Consider the following 19,037-nt stretch of genomic DNA (forward strand, 5'->3'; position numbering starts at 1 on the left):
CAAGATTCCCAGGCAAGCTTGCAACTTAGGATTCTGTGAACCGATATGGGATAAAAAACACATCTTATTTCAATCCCACCCTTCTCAGTTCCTAAAGATTTCCCTTTCAAAGTTCTTCATTACCTTTTTGATACTTGTTCAGAAGAATTATGCAGAATAAGAATTACATAATAATTTTAAATGTTTTAACCAAACCATAGGTACATCAAGCAAGGTTTTTAGAAGAATCAGTGAGCACCAAGGGGTGCTTATAAGAGGCTTATTCCTCCCATTTAAATTAGTTGAAGTAGTCTAGAGGAACTAAACAAACAGTTACTAGTTGTAAAATAAGTGGAGACCTCAAATAGACTGCGTAAAAATTTTTGTGTTTATCTGACTTTGAAACCAATCGACATTTATGAAGTTAAAATTTAAATAGGGGTGGTTTTCGTCTGCTGTTAGTATTTCTTTCTACCAATAGAATATTCTGGGGTTATATAAAATACAAATTTAATGACTGAACTGACTCCTTGAAATCTTACCATAATACAACTTTCCTCCTGCCTATGCCTCAGTGCCAAGAAACATTTTAAATACCATGCATTGTGTTTGGTTTTAATACTTTCTAAGGTACTGGGGAGTATTCATCTACTAGTATCTCAGATCATCAGTTAGAAGCCATAGGAAAAAAGACAGCTCTTTTGGATTTAAGAACAGAGTCTTTCACATGAGAGAATATCTTCATTCAGCAAAAGGCCTGTGTTTGGTTGAGCTGGAGGTGATTTTAGCCCATATCACTTATTAGCTCCTCGGGATGGGATATGGTTAGATTTGAGGGTGTAGACATTTCCTTCTATTGCTAGTGGAATACACTGGTAGTTTTATTCCCACTTTCCATTTTGCCTACTAGTGTGACTATTACTGTTCAGTTAAGGATAGTTGGGAGACTGTGAATGTCCTTGCATGGTCCTGCAAAGCAGGATTTCTATGAGAGAGAGATATGAAAACTTTGATGTGAAAAATCACAGAAGGACAGCTCTTATAGGAACATCTGCTCTACGTGCACCCTTCACAACAGACATACCAACCCCTTGCTGTTTTGTGTCTCATCTGCTCTGTAAAAGGCTGTAATTTCTGTAGTTCAGGGGAAAATACCAGTGCAATTGCCCTGAAATTGAAATGAATCCATGTAGTTGGGCAGTTGAAACCTGTCAAAATAATGCCTTTCAGTGCTCCATGAGGATGTTCAGTAGAGGCAGCTGTGAAAGAAAATAGCTCATCTGAGAGGTCCCATGCATTTGTTGACTAGAAAAGAGCACTCAGACCAATGTTCAAAGTACATATTTCCCCCAGTTTCAAATGATGCAGTGTCGCCCCTTCCTACCCACTCACCTTCCCTCCCTCAGCCTTCTCACAGCCCCTCTGAAACTTCTTGTGGCTCATTGCAGTCTTCAAGGTGTCCTGTTCTGCAGTTCCCAAAGGCTGAACCTATCATTATAACCACAAGACTATCCTGAATACTTGGAATAAACCCAGATGGCAGCATCTCCCTCAGCAGAGCAGGTCTACCCAGCCCCAAAGGCATGGCCCTTGCCATGTTCTGTTAATTAAAAGAAGACCAAAGAGTGATGGGAATACTCTGAACCAGACTAACAGTATAGATCATTTTGGGACAGCTATGAATTAATGCTTTTTGGCTGGAGATGAGCTTTGGAACTATTGAAAGCCAGCTGGAGTCATCATCCAAAAAAAAAGGAGTGATTCTTCCTGTTTAAGGCTCATCATGTAATTAGATATCTTGTGTATTGGGTTTGCATGACAAGGTTTTGGTAGCAGCAGGGGAAGGCTGCAGGGGTGGCTTCTGTGAGAGGCTGCCAGAAGCTTCCCCCATGTCCAACAGAGCCAATGCAGCCGGATCCAAGATGGACACACCGCTGGCCAAGGATGAGCCCATCAGCAATGGTGGTAGTGCCTCTGGGATAATATAGTTTAGAATGGGAAAAACTGCACAACAGAAACTGCAGCCAGAGATAGGAGTGAGAATATGTGAGAGGAACAGCACTGCAGGCACCAAGGTCAGTGCGGCAGGAAGGAGGAGGTGCTCCAGGCACCAGAACAGAGATTCCCCTCCGCCTGTGGTGCAGCCCATGGTGAGGCAGGCTGTGCCCCTGCAGCCCATGGAGGTCCATGGTGGAGCAGATATCCACCTGTACCCCATGGAAGGGACCCATGCTGTACTCTGTTCCTGAAGGATGCACTCCATGAAAGGGACCCACACTGGAGCAGTTCATGAAGAACTGCAGCCTATGGAAAGAACTCACATTGGAGAAGTTCATGGAGGATGGTGTCCCAAGAGAGGCACTCCATGCTGCAGCAGGGGAAGAGTGTGAGGAGTCCTCCCCTAAGGAGGAAGGAGCAGCAGAACAACATGTAAGGAACTGACGCCCCTTCCTGTCCACCTGCACTACTCGTGGGGAAGAGGTAGAGAAACTGGGAGTGAAGTTGAGCCTGGAAAGAAGGGAGGGGTTGGGGAAAGGTGTTTTAAGATTTTTTTTTTTTTCTCATTATCCTATTCTGACTTTTGATTGGCCATAAATTAATTAATTTCCTAAAGTCGAGTCTGTTTTGCCTGTGACAGTAGCAGCTGAGTGATCTCCCTGTCATTGTCTCAACTGACAAGCCTTTTGTTGTGTTTTCTCTCCCCATCCAGCTGAGGAGGGGATGTGATAGAGTGGCTTTGGTGGGCATCCAGCCAGGGTCAACCCACCACACCTTGTTTTGTTATGTATGGATTGCTTATATGGAACATATACATAGTGAGCAACCAAAAGTTAACCATAATATAAATGATTGTTAAGTCAAACTGAACAGAGGTGGACACAGTGAGGCTAGGTTTCGTCTCCTAAACCCCTCTCAGCTCCCAGTGACTACAAGCTGGTATATAAGATGACTAACTGCAGCATTTGAGACAAGTGAGAAGTGGTTTCTGCGAGCCTGCTTTCTGTGGCTGCTAACATTCAATCAAAGACAAACACGACATTACAGGAGCTGGAGGGAAAATATTTCTATCCTAGAAGAAAAATGTATCTATGGATCATTCGTTCTGCTCAGAGACACCACATATTTTGCTCACTAAAATAAAGGGCTATTCCTGCTCTTTCTTACGTTCAAACACAGAGGGAATGTAGCACTGGTGGTGCAGTCAGACATCTCTCACTAAATCCGAACACCAAACACATAGATTGGATCCTATAGCTGTAAAAGAGCAAATAAAAGAGCAGAGAATTATATATTAAAGCCAGCAACACACAAACCAGTCTGGTTTCATAGGAACATTATTTAATCAAGAGGAGGAGGTACATGGTGTTCTTTGGGTGGCATGGTAACTTATGTTGAATCTGGGAAATGTTTGTAGGAGTGGATCTGATAAGATACTACAACATGAAGGTTACAAGGGGCTTGAGGAGCAAGACTGTTCATCCTGCTTATGCAGCACACCTCAACAAGGTATTTGTAAACATGAATCAAACACTGCATGCTTGATTAGCACCTTAGTAACATCACTGAGTTACCAGAGGCCTCTAGAAATTGGACTGATAAGACACATTGTTGTAGTCTTCACTTTCTGTGAGCAAGGGCTGTATCTCTTCAGAAGTTCCTCTTCTCTTCTTCCGGCAGGCCAGGATGAGCCCTGTGAGCACAGCAGTAATGATGCCTCCAATCACGGCTGCTCCGACTAGCCAAGCCCAGATCTGACGGGCTTGCTCAAGGTAGGGTATTAAAAACTCCTGGAAAGAACCAAGTTCTGGAAAGAAAACAGAAAAAAAAGAAAGAAGAAAGATCCTTTTACATGGTGTGATGTGCTGGCAGTTTAAAGAAGTTGTATAACAGATAATACTGATCAAAAGAAGAGACTACATTGATAGAAATTGTCTGAAGGTCACAAATACTTTTCAACAAATCTCTTCAGTCATTATAGTCTGTTTCTCAATCTTCTTATAAAAGGCAGGAACCAAGTTCACTGTCCCCAGTGCTCTTTATGGTTTTGTCAGAACTGTAAGACTATAACCCAAGAAGTTTGATACCATATCGCCAAAGGTCCTGCTAGCTCAGCATCCTGTTGGCAGCAATAACTGAAGCAGAGCACCAGGAAGAGTTTAAGAATGGGTCAAGTCTATTAAAATCCTTTCACGCAATGCTTACCCCGCCTCTAACAATTTTCAGCTCAGGGATTTCCTGAACCAGATGTAGTGTCATTGTATATAATAGCCATTGGGGGATTTTTTTTTCCCCCTTTCGTCAGCTTTTCTAGCTCTTCTTTGAACTTTTATCACAACTTCTTGCAGCAAGGAAATCCCTGCCTTAAATACATGTCAAGTGGGGGAAAAAATGCTTCCTTTCACTAATTTTGAACCTGTCTCCTGCTTGTTTAATTTGATAGATCTTGTGTGGGGAGAGGCAGTAGACATTTATTCTCCGATCACTCTGCACAAGACATTCTCTTTCTTTGGTGAATCCAAATCTCACTGGTTAGGTAACCAGCTGCCTTCTTGCCTTGTAGTATGAATTTGTGTGTCTGTCTCTCTGGTTTTCTCACTATGGCTTAATGAGTTATGAAAACCAAACCCTGCCAAACAGGTCTCTCACTTCCTGATAGCAGTTGGAATGTGACCTGTTCACAATACGCTCAACAACCTGTTGTACTGAATTTGAGAAATGAGAATACCTGTGCCCTTGGGCCAAGGAGGATTTGGAATCTACATCTCCCAATTAATAGCTTTAATTACTATTATTAGCTGTAATTATTAGCTATTAAGGGAAAAAAAATGCCAAAACCCCACCTCTCTGGGCAACTTCTCTGGGACCACCTATGGTGGTTTATTCTTGAATAGTATTCATGCACCTGGACTGATTTAGATGTGCTCAACCATATTTAGTGTGGTATATACCCACGAAAGCTTTAAATGTCTTCCTGCCATCCTGCATTTTCACTGGTGCTCAGAAAAGTAATCCCATATAAATTCTTGGATCATGGTGCTTCTGAGCATATGCTGTTATGTGCACTGTGCTCTGAAAAGATGCTGTTGATTTGCAGCACCTGTAAGGTTAAGCTATCCTTAGCACTTGACATCTGAATCATTTTCTAAGATGTAATTCCAATTTAGACTGAGTTTAGGCTGAATATAGTTTGTTTGTTCCTACAGCTCAACTTCACTTTGGGGAATGTTTTGATACTATTTCTCTGGTCCTTGGGTTCCAGTTAATCCAACTTTGTATTCTGAGATTGTATTTGCAAGAGTCTGCATGTTGAGCCTTCTACTTCTGACCTCATTAGACATATAAATGCTATATAAAACTAAGAATGACAAAAAAAATTAGGATCTTGATGTTTGTGAGTGAACCGCACAAACCTCTGGGTATGAGGTACATTATCTCTTCAGTCCTTCATTTCTCATCTGTCAAATGAGGAAAGTACCGTTCACTGAGTCTTTTGTATTGTGAATGTAAATTAATATTTCTTCAGGACTCAGCTGCTATAGTGGTTGGCACCAAAGAAAAGTGTGAGAGGAAATATCTTCAGGATAGCATTTTAAAAGCATGCAATAAATCATACATTAGGCTGTACACTGCTTAACTGAGAAAATGGAAATCAAAAGAAATTCTCAAAGAATCCTGCCTATGCTGTGTTGTGAATGAGGTGTGGATCTGGGGTAAAAATAATGTGCAATTAAAGATAATGCAGACATGTAGAGGTGGATGGTGAACTACAGCTACATAGACAACTTTAATGGTGACATTTCTTAACTTTGTGTGCTTGACTTTGTAACTCCATTTTTTTTTAAATCAACTCTTTTATATTGCAAACCTCTAAATAAGAAACAATCTAGCTATTTAAACTGGAGTGTGTATATGATAAAAGAAAATTTATACGTAACAGGAACTTGATAATGTTATCATGTTTAGGAAAAAGAGAATTATCACAAAGTCCTCGTCTTTGCAGATTTCGTCTGGGACATGAGGATTTTCTAAGTGATATCTTATACTTTGTCCCTGAACCATCTCTCTCCTCCATCAATGTTATTTGGAAGTCTGAGCTAACTTCATCCTGGTAAAAGATAACATGATTTTAAGATGATGAGATGTCACAGAAGGGATTAACCTATTTTATTATATCCTGATAGTCAGTCAAACATGCCCTTCTCTTGCTTTCAGCCTCAGACTTCAGAGTTTCTGTAATTAGCTCAAAGGCAAAAGCCACCTCCTGGCATCTACTGCCTATTTCTTTTTGCTACACAAAAGGTGTTTGGCATCATTGTCACAAAGTTGCCATGGCAACTCTTGGGTTTCAGAGAATGGAACACCCCAGGACACCCCATAATCTGTTAATCTGTGATTCTACACAACAGTAAACCTATGACTGGACTGTCTGCCCAGCAAAAATCATGCAAACTGGGATTTCAAGTATTCTGTTACCATAATTCTTTAATCTCTATTTGCACAAGACCCAAGAGTGCAGCAACTGCGTTTGCTGATGACGACCTGAGAAAAGTGTCAAGGGAGTGGTGTGGTAATGGGGAATCATAGCTGCTTTGTGAGAGACATTAGCCAACGCCAATTCCATTCCTTTTATATCAATGTTTAGAGTCTAACGATAATCCTCTTTGAAAGCTGCCATGAACATTGATTAAGACTGCCCTTTTCATCAATAGGTTCATGACAAAGCAAGAGGAAGCCAGGTTGGGATGGTGCTTGATATCTACCCTACCATTAGTGACTAACACCAACAATATCTCCTTGTCTTGCTCTTTTTGACAGGAAAACAGCAGTGATTAACCTCAGCCATGGTCTTAGCAGTCAACTCTTGACATACTCTATCTTCTCAAAGACAGTGCTAACTCTAGGTAACACCAACAAATAATTTCTTACCCTTAATACATCAAATTAGGGTTTTTTTTAATATAATTTAAAAATACCCAGCAGTCTAGTTTGTGTGGGTTCCTGGAATTCATTGAGAGGGTAGGAAAGCACAACTGTGTAATTTTAAGGTGAAGCAAGGTGTGTCTCCCACCCCAAAATAGCTCCCAGGAAAAAGAAAAAACAAAACAAAACAAAAAACCCTCAGTTTTAAAATCCATATTCCTGTTCCTCCATTAAGCATCATTATATAACCACCAAAATATCGAACATATTCCTTTTTCTGGGGGATGTATTTTTGCATCCTGTTTTCTTTGGTTCTCTCCTTCTGTTTTAATTAACCTTAATCTACACCGCCTTATCTCTGCCTGAAGAGAACCTCAGGACAAAATGCTCTCTTCTCATCTTCTATTTAATTCAGAAATGTAAACAACTTCCCAAGCCAGCATTTTTCAAGTACTGCCACCTTTAATTACTTTCTGTTGTCCCAGCATCTACATTTTATTGTGCATGTCACTATTTTATCATAGGCTCCTACACACATAACATCACCCTTTCACACTGTGGCCAACAGTGTGTGCTCCTGAGCTGGGAGACTCAGCGCAAATATGGTGGTATTGTATTTGCCAGCTGCCAGATTTTTTACTCTCTGGGATGTGATTTTGCAACCAAACTGCTGAAGAGCCAGAAATAGAAATGAGCTGCAGTCTGATTCTGGATCTGAACTCTCCTCCTACAACACATGCATGAGCAACCTGGCCTTCTACGTTGTAATCAAAATGTTCTCATCCCGTGCTTTGCCCTGAGTGTCAAAGATCCTTAGTTAAGATTTCCAAAAATTGCCACTAATGGTTAGATTCCTGGGTTTATAACTGGGTATCTGCTTGCTTTCACCCAGCTACACAGGTAGTGGTCATCAAATTGTTCCCATGGAGAGAGGGAGATTTTCTGGGGGAAAGTCAAGGATGTGTCTGCAAATTTATCTGTTACTATTTCTAGAAGAAAAAGAAAATAGGGAAGTCCTAGCCCAAGACCTGAAATATAAGTACTTGGAAAAGCTCTTGCCATAGAAAACTGTTTTGACGGCTTATTGCTAGGTGGTGCCGTTAGTCTTCCAAATCATTTTACTGATACTAACAAATGTTCTTTTTCAGTAAGCCATGCCAGTTGTGGTAGTTTTACAGCTCATGGTTCTCATGTCAAGGAAAGCTGGTGTCTGCTCTGGTTTCTGCTCAGATGAGCTCCCCAGTAACTAAACTCTGACATGTGTCTTTGATTCCTGAGGGATGGATTTCCACACACACTCTTTGTGACCACTTCTGCTTCAGGGCTGCCATATGCATAAAAATAAATGAAGCTGCAATTAAAATAACATACTGTCACACAGTAATCTGCTTTTCAGTGGAAAGCAGGGCTCCAGGCATCAGCTTTTCCTCAGGGGCACAGCAACAATATGATTTAGCATTAAAATGCTATTTTGTCATTGGATTCTTTCCAAGTTTTATTTCTTGCAATCAGCCTCACCGTGCTCTGTGTAGTCCTGCTTCATCTCTACCAAGTCGCTGGTGCTGTAACTCAGAACTGCTACCCTAGCTGCTTTCTGTCAGCTGCTTTCTTTTAACAGCAAACAAGCCTGGTCTTGAGAACAGGATGGAGCCAGGTCTTTTGTGCTCATTCCTCACTTTGTCCTGTCCTCTTCCTCTGCCTTTCCTCTTCCTTCTCATTTGGAATATGAAATGCTGCCTATTCTTGACCACCCAGATCTATTTGTCTGGTAACTCCTGGCTGCCAGTCACAGACTTTCTTTTCCCCCTTGACTACACAGAAGCTTTCAGGGAGGGTCAGCATGCTTACCTGCTTCAGATCCTCCACCAAGAAATTCCTGCTTACTCTTTTGTTCCTCTGAACAGGAATCCAGCATTTGTACTTTGAGAAAAATCTGGGAGTAAACACTAGAGCACTCAGAAAATCCATATCTGCATATCTGCATTTTGAGGTTCCAGCCACTTCCCATTTGTAACTAGGTCTTCCCTTCAGATAAAAAATAGCTTAAACTCTGTTCTTCTCAGTGAGATTAACAAGGGGTTAAGCGACATTTGAGGATTATCTGGGCTTTCTAAATGAGATTGAATTTCATTCTTTGTGTTGCTCTTTCAAAATAATTAAGGAATTACTTTCCTTACCTCCGTGCTAAAAACATGGGCAGAATTTAATAAGAATTTAATTTTCTGAGGACTGTGTTTTCCCATGGGAAAAGGAAAGAGACCAGGAAGAAACATAAGGGAATTATTAATTGGTAAATATTTTACCATTTGCTTTCTTTTGCAGTAACTATTCCAGACTCAGTATTTCTGAAAGTCATGGTATTTGGCACTTCTTCTGAGTGGTACGATTCTAGGAATAATGTGAGTTCAGGAAACTAATTGCTTTCATTAGAAATATGTATAAATATTACTGGTCTTGATTGGGAATTAAATTATGGCAGCATGAACAAAAAGGCAAAAATACTACTGATAAGACTAAACTAATAATTTCGAGAATATATTTGAATCATTTATTAGATTATTTTCTGTCTGGGGTTGGCCAAATTGTTTATGGCATGATCTGTCTCTGGGTTATAGTATTAAACCAGCCTTAGACAATTATACTGGAGAGCTGCAGATTCCTTTCGTTGCACATAAAATAGCAAAAAATGTGTTTTCTGGGTGACTAAATCACACGCTAGATTTTGCATGAGAAGTGAAGGAACAAGCTAAATGCATGATTGGACTGTTTATCAAGGATGAAGAAAGCATACACCCCCATTACTATGCAAACTGTCAGAAAAGCAGGGATGCCCTGAGAACTGATACTGTTTTGATAAAGACAAGAAAGAAGCTATGAGAATTCTAGCGCTGCTAAAATGTCCCTGATGCTTTTGCTATATAGTTATTGGACTTTCAGATCTTAATTGACTTTTAACTGAAGAGACACGTTCACAGAATGTCTCTGCCTCAAACAAGAAAGCAAACATGCCCAGTAACCTACCTGTTCACTGGCCACTGCTTTGCAAGGATAATTGCATCCCACATCCAGGATAGCTTTTGGCAGTGTTGAGAGAGACATGTCATGTCAGACATATATGTCTGATCATTCCAATGGTACAGGTTTATAAAGGATTGGGCCAAAGTATCTGAGCAATCCTCAGTTCCAGGCAACATTTTAACAGAATTTAACCCTTCCCTTAAACAATGAGGAAACTGGTACTACTCAAGAGAAGCTATGAGGTCCATTACTATGAGCAAGAGACTCGTTTTACCTGAGGTTCCCCATCAGCTACAGCCCCAAGAGTCTCTGTCCTCTCTGTGTCTGAAGATGGCCAAGATGTCCAGGTCAAAACTACCTCTGAATAGGAGTGCAAGTCAAACCCATCACTAAACAGTGCAAAATTCATTTTGATTAAAGGGAATTAGCATTGTGATTGATTAAGTTGTGTTCATATAAATAATCATAGAGCAAGCACAAAGTCAATGGATCACGATTTTAAGTGCTGCACACACTTTGTGTTGGCCTTTGATGCCATGGTGTATTTTACCATGGGGATTTAAGGGTAATTTCCACTCCCCAGTTCTGATCACAAGCTGACCATTTGGACCAGATTCTGCTCTCAATAGGCTAGGATAAATAGCATTGATGTCAGTGACTGGTTTTCAGTTGAAACTTTTCTAATGGCATCATGTTGACTCTACATCAGACCAGAAATGTGAAAATAAGGAGGTACAATTTGGGACTGTATTCAGGGAAAAACTGGAATAGAAGAATTTTTTAATATCTTCTCATTTTACAGACATATTCAAGGTTATAGGCAACAAATTTGACATTTACCTAAATAGTAACATTACCTGGTTCTTGCAGATACTCATAGTCATACCCTAGCTCTCTTGAAGGTTTAAAAAATTCTCCATTTCTGTAAAGGGGGATAAAGGGAACCATGTAGTTTTCTCGATTGTGCCCAATGGGTGCGTTGGCTGCTGGGTAAACTTCTAGCATGGGCCTGTGTCTTCTTAACCATCGCTCAAAAATGCTGTAGAAGATAAAGCATGTCCATTAATGGTGGGGATTGGCTAAAAATTTCTTTTTGAACATTAAAAAATAATTTTGATGCTTACTTTGTAAACCCTGGGACAGAGTGGCATGCAGTGACTGGTGTTCATGTGCATGTAATGCTTTCCAACTCATTTGGGGTTAACTATTTTAGTGCTGAGTTCCTATGCAAACCTACAGAAAGCAAAGGCCTGCAGTGCTGCAGAGAGGCTCAATATGCTTTTAAATTCCACAAATGCAATTCACTGTCTCTCTGTGACCTGAATGCAATTTCTGCTCAGTAATTCACATGGTTGTGAGGGATAAACAGAAAAAGATTGAAGATCTCAGTCCTTCCTCATCACCCTCAGAAACATTTATAGCTGGTTGTGAATGGTCTTGTTGCCAGCTACTCAGTCAGTCCTGTTCCCCTTCCTCTATTTTCTTTCCAAGGGTTTTTGTGCCTGCATTAAAACATGGCTACACCATGGCTGAGTTGACATCATAAGGGGAGTGAAAACATTTGAGGAAGAAGGGATAAGATTTATGAGTCCAAAACTCGATAAAGCAGGTCAGCTGTCAGGAAAGAGTCTTTCTCCAGCCATAGCTTCTTCACTGACCTTGGTGTCTGCATAGTTGTTTTTCATATCCTTATTCCTCTGTTCCAGCTGCTGTTATGCAGGGCTTTTTTTTGCCCTTTCTTAAATATGTTATCACAGAAAGGCTACTGACATCACTGATGGGCGCAGCTTTGGTCAGAGGCAGGTCTGTCTTGGAACAGGCTCCATCTCACATGGGAGCAGCTTCTGGCACGTCCTCACAGAAGCCACCCCTTCAGCCCTCTCAGTACCAAAACCTTGCCACATAAACCAAATACAAGCTGTTACACGTCTGACCTCAGCTGCTCCTTTCCATTTTTCTCTGCCAATGTGTCTCCCATTAGCTGTTTGTCAGCACAGGGCTGTATGTCTGTTGTTTAACTTGGAGGCAGGGAGCTTAAAGGCTGCGGTATAGGAAGAGTTTGTATTGACATTTTCAAGTCAGCAACTGGGTGTGTTTGGAAAGCAAAATTAACAGCCTTCCAAAACATTCTCAGTTCTCCCTTTGTGTCTGAGCTTTTTCTTCTCAACTCTTTGCTTTGTTTCAATCCTCAAATTCTTTCCCTGATCCCCTGCTGTGTACAGGATGACCATGGCTTTTCAGCTGACACCTGGATGCTGGAATAGGAGAGGTGGCAAGATGCTGTAGGGAGAGCAGATGCAGGTATTTTATGCATGAAGAAAGAAGATACCATGCTTGATCAGAAGATATTGCTAGGAGGGAATTATCAGCAACAAGCTCAGGGAGGGATCACTGAATTTTTTTATCAGTTATGAGGGATGGAAATGGCCTAGAGAGACCTGTAGATTGTACTTTAAGATCCTGGTTTAACAGTTGCTCCTCCTTGACACTGGACCCTGACTGGAGGACACAGACTTTCCCCCTATCTTCTATTAATAAGCATCTGTTCAGGGACTCAACCCATCAACACAGATCCTAAATGCAAATGCTTGTGTCTGCAGGATCTCTGCAGAATATCCAAGGACTCTGCTGGCAGATTTTTATCTCTTGTCTTTGGGCAGAAATGTTGAGAAACACTCTGCTTACTCCACCAAATTAAAGCCCTCTCACACTCATCAAAACAGAGGCAGGGCCAAAGCCTTGGTTCTTTTTTTAGGATCAAAAGATTTAATAGATGACAACATCATTATGTTCATACACTTTGTCAACCCTTAACAAAGCAGGTATTAATCTTGATTAAAATCTTCATTTGTGTCTTTTTTTTCAGTTAATTTCATCAACTCCATCTAGAAAAACTCTTGTCAGGATAATAACATTTAGCTGAAGCTTTCAGATGGATAAATTTAGACAATGATATCAAGGCTTCACTGCAGTTATCACAAGAAAGTTTGAACAGAAACTCTGTAATCAGATTACATCTTTGGAGAATGGCATAAAGAAATTCAGAAATCATTTAAAAAGGCACAGAATACAAAGGAATTCAGGGCAATTAGTTTAGCTTGAGGAGGGGTAGAGGGGTGTGTTGGACTTCAATCCTTTCCTTGCCTGGCTTTTACTTGTGTCTTGGGCAAGGCACACTTATTATCAGCACCTTGTTTTCCCAGCAGTTGTAGGTGGGAGCTGAGATAACTCTTCTCTTCCACACAGAACAGGGCTGTCAGAAGTACAGGGATACTTTGGTTATGGGAACATGGTAATATTTTAAAAAGAAGGCAGGGATAGGATTTGAATCAGGTTTTCACAGTTTGGTGATGATCTATACCTTAACTTTGGAATGCTCAAGCTGAGTACCTCTTGGGGTTGATTTTTAGAAAACACTCGGAAAATCTGGAGGTCTGATGATCACAAGGTACTAGAAGTCATCGTTCGCCTGAATAACTTCACATGACGTGCCCTGAAGTGCAGCATCCTCTCTGGATGACTTAAATGTTGCTGTTTCATAAGCAGTTTCAAGAAGAATCCTTAGGCCAGTAATCTTTGAAGCAGCATGCAAATGCAAAGCATTTCCATGGAAATGAACATATGTACTTTTGGATTCCTTCATTTGCAGTATGGTTCCCGCATTAGATATCGAGCTTTTCTTAGCAGTAGCAGGAACATTGAATTGTCTGCCCTTGCAGCTGATCTTTAGATTTAGATGCAATTGTATGCCTCTAATTACTGATATGATGAGTTGTGCTAATGCACAAGCTATGTTACACAGCCCATTGAGTTGTTTATGAACAGTTCTCTCCTTTAGCCTAAAAATCCTGTAGTCTTTATTGAAATCTGTTCCATCTAACATATCTATATGCCACTGTAGAAATCTCAGAAACATCCTTTAAGGTGTTAAAAGTCACACTTTCCATTGCTCCCTCTACAATAGCTTGCCCTGTACATTTATCTTGACTTTTTTTTTCTTTTTTTGTCAATTTGAAATATTAGGATCATATTCTGCTTGCTAATAGAACAATTGGCTGAAGTCACATTTATTCTTTCCACTTATTCCCAGCTTGTTCAGTAAGATGGGCTCACAACACTAATTTTTTTCTTGGCAAGATAGTGCATCATGCTCTGTATTTTCATTAAAACCTTCATGTTTTTCTTCTTTTGCCTGAGAAAACTGTCAGATTTAGTATATCAGTAGTATTTTTTACATCCTCATCTGTTTGTATTTCTTCTTTTAAAAGGAGGCACTGCCATTTCCCTGCCTCACTCATATTTTTTAACAAAAAATATGAAAGAAGGAATCTTAACCCTGCCCTTCAAAAAAGGTTTCCCAGATTAGTGGAAAAGGAAACCTCACAATTATATCCAGTTGCGGAAAAAAATCTATGAAGAGGGTACAATTTAAGCTACATCTCTGTCATGAAGTACAAACAGTTCTTGTTGGGCACCATAAGCCATTCCATACCAGAGAGTCACATTTTATGACTCCCCAACTGAGGCTGCTAACTCCTTCATACATTTTTTAGCAAAACTCAAATCCTGAAGTAGCCTCTGGCTTTTGCCATCAGCCAAGTACTGACATTGTCACAGTGCTTCTATCCTTGGGGATTTGTCTTAACTGGAAAGACTTGGGCCAAAAAAAAAAGAATATATCTGGAGAAAAAAAAATCACAGCATTCTTTGTTTCAGAGGACTGTGACCACTGAATTACACGTTGTAGGATTTTTTTTTCCCTCAAATAAGCTGCTTTTTCCGTCCCTGGCTACATTGATGCAGTTAGCATCAAATGTGCTCTCCTTCATGCAGTGGTATCCTTTTCTGTAGGAAGAGAGAACACATGTGAACAGTTACAATGGATCATTTGACAATTCTTTCATGTGCCTTGGTCTACAAATACAGTTGCTTTATCCAACAACAGGCATGTGGTTTCTATGACAGAGAAAAATCAGTGCTTACTTCGTCAGATGTTGATCAACTTAGAGTTGACAGATGTTTTTTCTTTTCTTCTCTTAAAAGCAGCCACGTTGTAAGTTACTTCCTTTTAGTACCTTGAAAATATGTACTTTCTATGCTTTGCTCAGTAGCTGCAAACTTGGAAGACCTTAGGACTGCAGAGTTAATGCTACATGCAGAGAGAAAAAATGCTGATGCAATTAGCTGGTCCCTTTGTGGAGTGACAAAGTTCCAAGAAGAAAAGATAGGTTTGCAGTAGGGCAGCAGACCTGAACTCCGTAGAAATGTTGGTCATCTTGGCAAACCACTGCTATTATTTTCTTTTCATATGAACCTCTGCATCCTCCCTGGCCCTCAGAGCCTGACAAAAACAAGACTATGAATTAAACGACATCTGAAGGGCCGTTTTATTCCGTGTTGCCTCCCTATCTTGACATAATGAGACCAAATGGTTGGACTTAAAGGTCTTTTCCAACCTAGCTGATTCTATGATTCTATGATTTTAAAGATGAAAAAAGACAGCTGAAGAATCAGATGAGGCCTGTGTGATATCCAATCTCCATACTCCTTCTGTGAAAACAAAAGTACTGGGCAGAAGTTCAGTGAGAGAGAAATCTGTCTGACTCCTACCACATTCTGGTTGGTTACTTTCTTCTTCATCATGTAGACAAAGAGGGCAAGCAGATAATTAGTTATTTGTATAGGTAGGAGTGATATTTTCCAGAGATGGAGACTTTTTTAGCATTGCAATCCCAGCTAGACTGGCGTCATTTGGGAGATGTTGGCAGTGCTGAAGAGAGCAGATGGGATGTGAGAGTGGTGGGGAAGACAAGGGGGATAAAAGAAAGAAGAGAAAAGCGAATCAAAAGTCAATGGGAATTTTATTCAGAGAAAAGAAATGGTGATAACGCAATCTGGGATCTAGCACAAATAAACCATAACTCCGTCAGGGTGAAAAGTCTTACCTAGAAGGGTCATGAGCAATCAGGACTTAAGAAATAGAAATTTAAAATATGGAAATTAAATCAATGAAATGGAGATTACTCTCCTGATAACCCTAATGCCCTTTGTATTTCTTCAGCAGTAAGCAAAAGTGACTTGGTATCTTTTATTTAAAGGCCTTGGACAGATTAAAAAATAATTCTATCTAGATAGATTAGAGCAAAGACTGTTTCCATCTGGAAATCAATGTGCTCAAAGTGCATGTCCCAAATGAGACTAAGGAACTGAAAGGGATAATGTGAATTTTGAAAGGTGCCCTGTCTCACATTCAGAGCTCAAAGAGGCTCAGTCTCTCTATATTGCACTTCCAAAGTAGAAATTGTTTTGGAGTAGGTGTATTATTAAATTAAATACCAAAGGTTTTAGAATGACTAGACTATGATGATCAACATTCCATGCAAAGATTATTTTTTTGGTAAGATATAGAATTTTAATATTGTAGAATGAATTGGATTTAGACAAATTTAGGCTAAAATAAGGCTCAGTGTTGTATTTAAACATTGGAAAAACTGATCTGGAGACATGCTAAATTCACTATCGCTTGAATCCCATGATTCAGTCAGAAGCCACATGCTTGATGCAGAAGTTGCTAAGGGAGGTAATCCGGTCAGAAGGATTCACAAAAAGTTACAGATGTGAAGAATATTCATCCTGCATATTAGATAATTTGTAGAAAGTGTTAGAGGCCCCATTTTGTTTTAGAGAAAATAAGCACAGAGTAAAAACGCCTTGCCTAAGTTCATACTAGACATGTGGTGGAGTGGGATCTCTGCTACAGGGCCACTTTGTGTCTACCGGACTATGATACCTCATGGAGCCAGGTTATACCACTGCAAAGCATGAAGTCTCAATTTTATCTAAGTTTTTTTTTGTGATATATCTGTATACACATCTCTCTAATTGCTAATGAGTTTAATACTTGTGTGTACCAGCACTGATAAGTCTAAAGAGCTGGTGTGTGGTAAAAAGTAATAAAGACTCCCACTTGGTATGTTGATGATTTGGTAGTTTAAATTTTCATTTGAGAGACGTAGACTTTGCTTTCACAAAGGGTTTTAGTGTGGTAAGGTAGGTGCTTTTACAGAAAAAATTAAAGCCATCTATAAAATACATGAGTATATCACTTCCATTTAATTGCACATAAATAGAGCTGAATATTTTCCTTGTTCTGCTCCATACATATCAAATTATAGAAAGTGAAATTAAATGAGACTTAGTGGAAAATTAATTTGAAAGAGAACCCCTTGGTTTAAAGAGTGGGGAGAAATAAGATTGATTTGAGGATGATTTAAAAAAGGCCACCAATATATATTTCTGAATTCATATCATTCTATGAATAATATATGCAATGGGATTGTAGCTGATGAAAGGATGAGTCAAGAAATAAATGGGTTTATGTTGCCAGTGGGAAATATGAAGTAGGGTATAAAAGCACTGCTGTACATAGGCTGGATAACTTCACACTGTTTCAGATAGTGTTGTGTACTCTGAAAGAGATGCTGCTTATGGGAGGGAAATATTAAAACCTAGAAAAAGTAGACTAAAACAATAAGAATAGACCTTTCCTGCATCATTCTGAAAAGCATCTCTCCTAAGAGCCGTTTCCCAACAGAGTGCATCCGCAGTCATAAGCATAGTTCCATTTGACCGATTCCAGTGTAGGAGGAGAAACCAGACTTTAAATATCTGTTATTAAAAATTTCCTTGTATTGAGTCACCACTGAGACACTGACACACAGTGTAAACCTAACTGGCCCTTCAGAAAGATTTCCTAAGAGAAGTTTAATCCAGTGTGTTTTACCTTGCAATTAAGGACAGCTGGAGAGAAGGAAAGGGGGAAGAAGAGGTTTCATACTTCTATATGAATTCCTCTGCCACATAACCAGGAACATGTGTGACACTGCAGGTTTCCCCAATGGGAGGATTACAGGATGTACAGTGACTGCATGGTCACTTTGGGTTCATACCACTACAGAGGAGACAATCCTGCTTTCCCCCGCCTCTTACCTTCTTTCCTTCATTAAGCATTTGCACAACTATGCCATAACCAGGATTAAGGAACTAATTTGGTTTAAAACTAAACATCTCATTTGGCTTCATTTGTTCTGGGATAGCTGAGGTGTGATTAAGTAACAGACCTGATCGATTGTTTTGCTTTTGTATGAATGATGGCCAGTACCAGCACAAGAGTGGAACAGAGGAGAGCACCTCCAGGTACCACTGATTGGTGAGCACAACTGTTTCTTCTTAACCTATATACCAAGTTAAGCTGACTTTAAACAACAGTGAAACTGTGCACTTTGTTTCCCAGTAGTCTGATAAACCCATGCCTCAGCTAAGGCAGCACGCAGTGCCAACAGTTCAGCTGCTGGATGGCAACTTTGTCAGCAACTAATAACTATTGCTTTCAAATCTGAAGCCATGTCAGTAGTTGTGCCAGGTTTGACAAGAGACTTTAATTCCTCATCTACAGTTGTGAGACTGAAGCTAGATAAGCCTAGCTATGGTAAAAGGAAGGCAAAACATGGTTGCATAAAGCTCTTTTATGCAATTTATTTCAGTATCATGAGATCAGACATTCTATAGAAAAAATCTGGCAAGCAACATGTATTTACTTTTGGAATGAAAGGGAGAAGGAAACAAATTGAGGAAAGCTGAAATGCCAGTCCAAGGGCTGTGATTACACAGTAGTCATCACTTTAGAAGTTGGCACTAGCCAGCTGGTATGACAAAGTCACCTCAGGTAATTCCCATCCCAAGCATTTGGGAGTAACATTGGTGCTTCAGTCCTGGAACAGCTGCTGATGCTGAGGTTGTAAAGTCAAGACATTGTACTGTTTGCCGATGTATGCAGTTATATTGCAGTGTCCTTTTATTCTTTTTTTGTATAAAGTTGTCTAAAGACACTACAGGGACTCTCGGGCAGTTTGTAAACAAATTACTCTGGTCATAATGCAAGTGTCTGATTAAAAATTAAGATGCTGCCCCCAATTATTGTGAGAAAACCATCCAAAGCCTCTGAGGTTATGTGTCCCTGGTTGTTGAACCACTGCTGAGGACTGCCCTGGGTTACAGTGTTCAGTCTGTGTCTAGTCCCAGCTGAGGGGAATATCCAGGCTTTTACCATCAATTCCAAG

General features: G+C 40.0%; 1 protein-coding gene across 1 annotated transcript in view; it reads right to left on the bottom strand.

The window, feature by feature from the left end:
* Window positions 1-3,301: 3,301 nt before the first annotated feature.
* Window positions 3,302-19,037, bottom strand: part of TYR (tyrosinase) — a 49,035-nt gene continuing 33,299 nt past the window's right edge. The window contains exons 4-5 of the mRNA XM_030476334.1: window positions 10,776-10,957; window positions 3,302-3,784 (exon numbers count right to left, since the gene is read on the bottom strand). Of these exons, the coding sequence (XP_030332194.1) occupies window positions 3,561-3,784; window positions 10,776-10,957 (406 nt within the window). The 3' untranslated portion in view covers window positions 3,302-3,560. The remainder of the gene's footprint in view (window positions 3,785-10,775; window positions 10,958-19,037) is intronic.

This window comes from Strigops habroptila, chromosome 2, assembly GCF_004027225.2.
Source record: "Strigops habroptila isolate Jane chromosome 2, bStrHab1.2.pri, whole genome shotgun sequence".
Taxonomy (NCBI): Eukaryota; Metazoa; Chordata; class Aves; order Psittaciformes; family Psittacidae; genus Strigops; species Strigops habroptila.